The 4,865-nt window shown below is 36.8% G+C and overlaps 2 protein-coding genes across 6 annotated transcripts in view; one reads left to right on the top strand and one right to left on the bottom strand.

Annotated features, from left to right (window-relative positions):
* Positions 1–870: 870 nt before the first annotated feature.
* LOC118737198 lies at positions 871–2,601 on the bottom strand. 3 transcript variants are annotated; one of them, XR_004992793.1, is made up of 4 exons: positions 1,834–2,601; positions 1,356–1,752; positions 1,127–1,276; positions 871–1,017 (listed from the first exon to the last, which is right to left on the bottom strand). XR_004992793.1 is itself a non-coding variant. In XM_036467554.1 (2 exons), the coding sequence occupies exons 1-2, from the start codon at positions 2,405–2,407 to the stop codon at positions 1,496–1,498; spliced, it is 831 nt and encodes a 276-aa protein (XP_036323447.1). In that variant the 5' UTR covers positions 2,408–2,601; the 3' UTR covers positions 871–1,495. The 3 variants fall into 3 exon arrangements, 1 of the variants encoding a protein (XP_036323447.1); XR_004992792.1 differs by having other exon boundaries at positions 871–1,276; XM_036467554.1 differs by having other exon boundaries at positions 871–1,752.
* A 1,882-nt stretch (positions 2,602–4,483) lies between these two features.
* Positions 4,484–4,865, top strand: part of LOC118737194 (protein Tube) — a 13,143-nt gene continuing 12,761 nt past the window's right edge. The window contains exons 1-2 of one of the 3 annotated variants that reach the window (XM_036467549.1): positions 4,484–4,610; positions 4,660–4,817. In XM_036467549.1, coding sequence (XP_036323442.1) covers positions 4,750–4,817 — 68 coding nt within the window. In that variant the 5' untranslated portion in view covers positions 4,484–4,610; positions 4,660–4,749. Of the gene's footprint in view, positions 4,829–4,865 lie in introns of all 3 variants that reach the window. The other 2 variants (XM_036467548.1, XM_036467550.1) reach the window with 2 other exon arrangements.

Raw genomic sequence — 4,865 nt, 5'->3', positions numbered from 1 at the left:
GTAGCTTTTTAATTCAGACTATAATAGGAGAAATTTTAAATACAATAAGTATGGGTAAGTGATCTTGAAACAATTATTCCTTAAAGTAAATCAAGTCAGATTTTGATGCCGTAATTCTGAACACTCTTATGGCCCTATTGTGTATGGCGACAGATAGGCGATGGGCAATCACATTCTTTAATGTGGCTATTGGCTAATAAGTCTAGTAGGCGAATATTCTGTTTCCCGCTACGACGATTTTTATATTTGTTCACATAAATTGTTAAAACACATCGGAGAAAATTTGCCAATTAGGTCGGTGTTGAGCAGAAATTTTTTGGCAAACTGCGTGCAATTGTTGTTGCAGCAAACTCGGAGAGAGCGAGTTTGGCGACTCCCACAGCAACCTAATTTTGTTTGGTCAAACTGCAGCAAATTCGGTGTTGTCATATACAAAAATTGTAGACAATTGTTCCTATACACAAAAATTGTCGTGATACTGAAAGCCAGAGAACTGAATTTATGCTGTAGGAGCTTCAAAAATTAGGGCACAGTTAATTGCCTATACGATATGATAAAAAATATATTAATTGTGCGCGTTATGTACATCTGAAATTCCCATTTCGTGTTGGCAATAGCCATGAGAACCATAACGAGCGTGCAATCCCGTACCAAACTCGACATAACCACCTCCGAGCAAACTAAGCAGCCGCCATTTAATTTGGCAACCAAAAGTTTGTCTGCATAACACCGACCTTAGTAATCGCTATACATAATACAAATTAGGATACTGGTAGCCCTGGCAACTAGACCCCAGCCGCCTCACATGATAGGGGCATTAATGGAGACGCGACTTAATACATTAGTATAATTTAAATTAATAAACTTTAATAATATTAAATAAATAACATTTATTCAGTGAATGAGAAATTCTAGTATGTATCGCATTTATATTTTTAAGTAATAACTCAGGCCTTCCAACAAAAGACGCGACCAAATTATCTGAACGAAAATTCATCGACTATAATTCGGAGTGCCCTTAAAAAAAAAAAAAAAAAAAAAAAAAACGAAATAATTAACTGCAAATTCATTTGCAAATTGCTTTGTTTTACATAAAAGTCACAATTTTAAAAGATCTATTGCTTACTTATAGCAGCAATAAATTATTCGGTAAACGAAATTGACGTAAACTGTTTTATTTTAAGGCTTCAGAAATTTTATCTATCTGCGACTTTTACCTTTATCTCTGACTTTCGGAAGATGTTCAAGTGTTGACAAAATTGTGGTAGTCACAGAGCTGAAAAAATACAACAATATTAAATACATAATGCTCCATTTAACCCAATTGTTTTTAAAACGCAAGGATTTTGACCCACCTTTTCTTCTCAGTCACTCCGAATTTGTGATGAAAAATCGTCTTAATTTCATTAAAGCATAAAAATAATCGTAATACATAAATTTGTATGTACTTAGTATCGCTAAAAGTATAAAAACCATAATTAAGACTAAATCAATTTTACATAGCGTATGTGGCTGAATTGTCATTTGCATTCCAACTACAGCTAGGGCAGAATTCTAAAGAAACTTTCCCTTGCCTTATATGTAAACAAACGCCTGCATCTGCTTCTGTATTTCCTGTCGGAGACATTTGACTGAAATCTGCGTAACTATGATCTTCAGTAACCGTAGTTATTTGTGTATTGTCTTTTGTTGCAAAGTCATCATCTAGTAGATCGGACCATGCATCATTAAAAACAGACGAAGGTGCGAAATCTGAGGAAAAATTTTCAAAAATGTTATACAATTGCATTGTATTTTCGGGATCATAAAACTCCTCTGAAATGCCTACGCTACCATTATCCGAAAGATGCGACGTGGGAGTTAGATTTTGATCAAAGCCTTTTTCCAACCCATTTTCCACGCTGGCCAACTGCTGCAAAATCTGTGGTGATGGACACAGCTGTCGACTACAATTCGAATGTCCTGGTGAATTCAACATTGGAGAATTTTCATTTGCAGTTTGCTGTGCATGCATTCGAACATTCAGAGCTTTAATAAGATTCTCTATTTCTTTGTGATTTGCTATAACGCTCTGAAAATACCTTTTTTCTCGCTGAAGTTGATCAACTGCTTTCATCTGCTGCTTCAATGCCTTCTTCAGTTGTTTGTTTGTCAACCGCATTTCCTCCAGTTCCTTCTCCATGGCCTGCAAATGCTCTTTTTTCTTGCGACGATTTTCTCGTGCCAACAAGGCATTCCGGTTATGTATATTCGGGTTTGGGCGTCTTGTGGGCATACGATTTCGCCGATGATTTTCTGGACCGTTTTTCACAGCTGAAATTGTACTATCTTCGCTATCGCTACCAGAATTAGAATCCGTCGAGCCATAAATGAGGCCATTGTGCTGCAACTGCTTTAAATCATCCATATTTTTGGGCCCCAAGGAATCGTTTTTGGAAAATTTTACAAACAGGAATCTTGTTTATTATTTTGACACAGAAAAAATGGCCGCTACTACTTTACCTTTTTAATTCCTATTTTAATAATTTTAATCAAAAGAAATTTCACTTAAATTACGCCACAGACAAAAGAAAATGGTGGTCAATCGATTGAAGTTTTTTATACATGGTTGCATTGGTGCAACACTCAGCAGGAATGGAATATGAAACTCTCAAATTGTATCTATTTGAGGAGAAACAGGCAAATGTACCTAAAACATTTGAAAAGAAATATCTGCCTGCGGTACGTTCGAATCACAACCGAAATTTGATAAAAAAAGAGGCCACTGGAGAACTTTTCAGGTTTTGTCTTCACCAGAAAAAGCTTCAATAAATCTAGTAACAATTGGAAATATTTTCAAGTCCAATTTTGGTAATTTTTCCTAATGGCTGCATTTCTTTATTCATTCTGAACGTTTGGAATAAACTTTTTTGTTTACTTATTCTTTAGAACGTTCCTGGTGATATGTTAACGTATATTTCAAAGGCATTCTGTTTATTCCGGCTGTGAAATGGGATTATCGGGAATGTATAAAGAAACGCAGCCAATGTATTTTGTTTGTGTAAAATAACTCAAACCACCGAGTAAACTACTAATTGGTACTCGGTAACTTTACCAGCTGTGAACGTTCTTTTCAGCTTTATTTTGTTAGTCTGGTAAACTATGTTTATCAACAGCTGAATCGTAGCTTCTTTCAAAAAAAAAAACATATGTAAATAAATAGTAACAGAAAATTGTTGGAAACGGCAACGGGCGCATTTAAAATTGAATAAAAATCAAACAGGATTTCAGTTTAGCAACTACCACAAAAATTATCAAGCTTTAGTAACGCGATAATTCGGTAACCGATATACCGATAATAAAATAAGCTAGGTGTCGTTCATGGCTAGGTGTGAATACCTCTAATGTTACAGAAATAAAAGCTCTGATCCAGTACTCCATGAACTTACAGTTTTTACACAAACTTGCAGGAAAAATGATTCCGTACTCCGAATCCCTCCAAAATCCTGCAAATAAGAGCGATTTTTGGAAAGTTGTGTAGAGAATGAAGTTGCAAGATTTCTCCCGAACTTTTTCTTCTTGAAAAATCATGAAAAGTGTCAAGCGATCACTGGTTGACGTTTTTACAGGAAAAATGCTTTTGCTTTTGCTTGTGCGTACGGTTCAAATCGCAGCTCACAACGTCCGGATATTTATATCCACGTATCCTATGGGTAGCAACCAAACACCCGTTTGGGAGCGAGCTAAAGTGAGAAGGCGTAAAACTTCGCGGGCGCTGGGTTTGGGTCCCGCCACGTTAAAACCCCGCCCAATGAAAAATAAAAAACAGCCTCGGATGAGACCACGACTTTCTGATGACGACCCACAAATCCCCCCTAAACGAAAGAGGATTGACGCCGCTTTATGAAAATTTACCCCTCCCCCCAACCCCTCCCACAGACCTCTGGGGAGCTGTTTGAAAATAGGGGAATTTTAGATTTTTTGCAAGGAAAAAACAAAGTTAAACTTCCTACCGCCTCAGTGATGTAACCTGGGGAAAGGATGAGGTAACTAGAATTCCCTTTCTGTGTGGTAAACCTGGGGCTGCCGCCCCAGTGATGTCTATTTTGATTACTGGGTGTTTTGTAAAAATATCTTGTTTATAAAAATGTATATACAAATTTATAACAAAAATTTGCAACAAATACCATATTTCCAACCGACATTATTGTTAAATTAGTGCACAGATTTAGTAAATAAAATTTTTGTAATAAAGCGGGAACTGTTGTCTACAAGTGTGTGTAAAAGTTTGTTGATTCGATTCACGCGTTTGGGCACAGCAACCCAAAATCGTTGTACAAATTCATAAACAGTACCCATAAAAAATCCTCGGAGAATTTTTATTCATGATAGGAGAAAAGGGAGAAGAGAAAAAAATCCCAGGGAGTTTCTATTCAGAATCGGCTTAACTCCGTACACTGGCATTTATTTTATCAGCAAACAAAATGCGTGGCAACATTGACACGAATTTGTTGAGAAAGTATAAGAAAAAACAAGGAAGCAACGAAACATCGAAGAAAGAGTAGAGCGAATAAAGATCGGACATCGGACATCGCAGCGTCGCTGAAGGCCAAAATTCCACAGTAGCATCAGTCAGTAGAACTTGTTGAATACTTTTGGAGATTTTAAGTTGTTATATAGAAAGATATTGAAGACCACAGTATAATACACCTAGACGCGTATAGATTTCACGCCCACTCTGAGCAGTGGAGAGTGCAGTGAAAATATAAAATGTATACACGCGATACAGAATTGCGGCGACTGCAAACTAATGATGTAAACCGGCTGGCTGAAACACTGGGGTTCGATGGTGGGCGAAAATTGATGGAAACTATACCCAAAAATTG

The sequence above is a fragment of the Rhagoletis pomonella genome, unplaced genomic scaffold, assembly GCF_013731165.1.
Source record: "Rhagoletis pomonella isolate Grant_MI unplaced genomic scaffold, Rhpom_1.0 Rhpom_scaffold_00004, whole genome shotgun sequence".
Taxonomy (NCBI): Eukaryota; Metazoa; Arthropoda; class Insecta; order Diptera; family Tephritidae; genus Rhagoletis; species Rhagoletis pomonella.
This window is presented reverse-complemented; position numbering and strand designations above follow the sequence as displayed.

What these genes read in the sequence shown, in the direction of transcription:
- LOC118737198 (XM_036467554.1), bottom strand. Translation starts at nt 2,407, where the DNA reads ATGGATGATTTAAAGCAGTTGCAGCACAATGGCCTCATTTATGGCTCG. An exon ending in GTCGCATCTTTCGGATAATG is followed by an intron (nt 1,753 to 1,833) that starts GTAGCGTAGGCA and finishes ATTTTTCCTCAG; the next exon opens with ATTTCGCACCTTCGTCTGTT.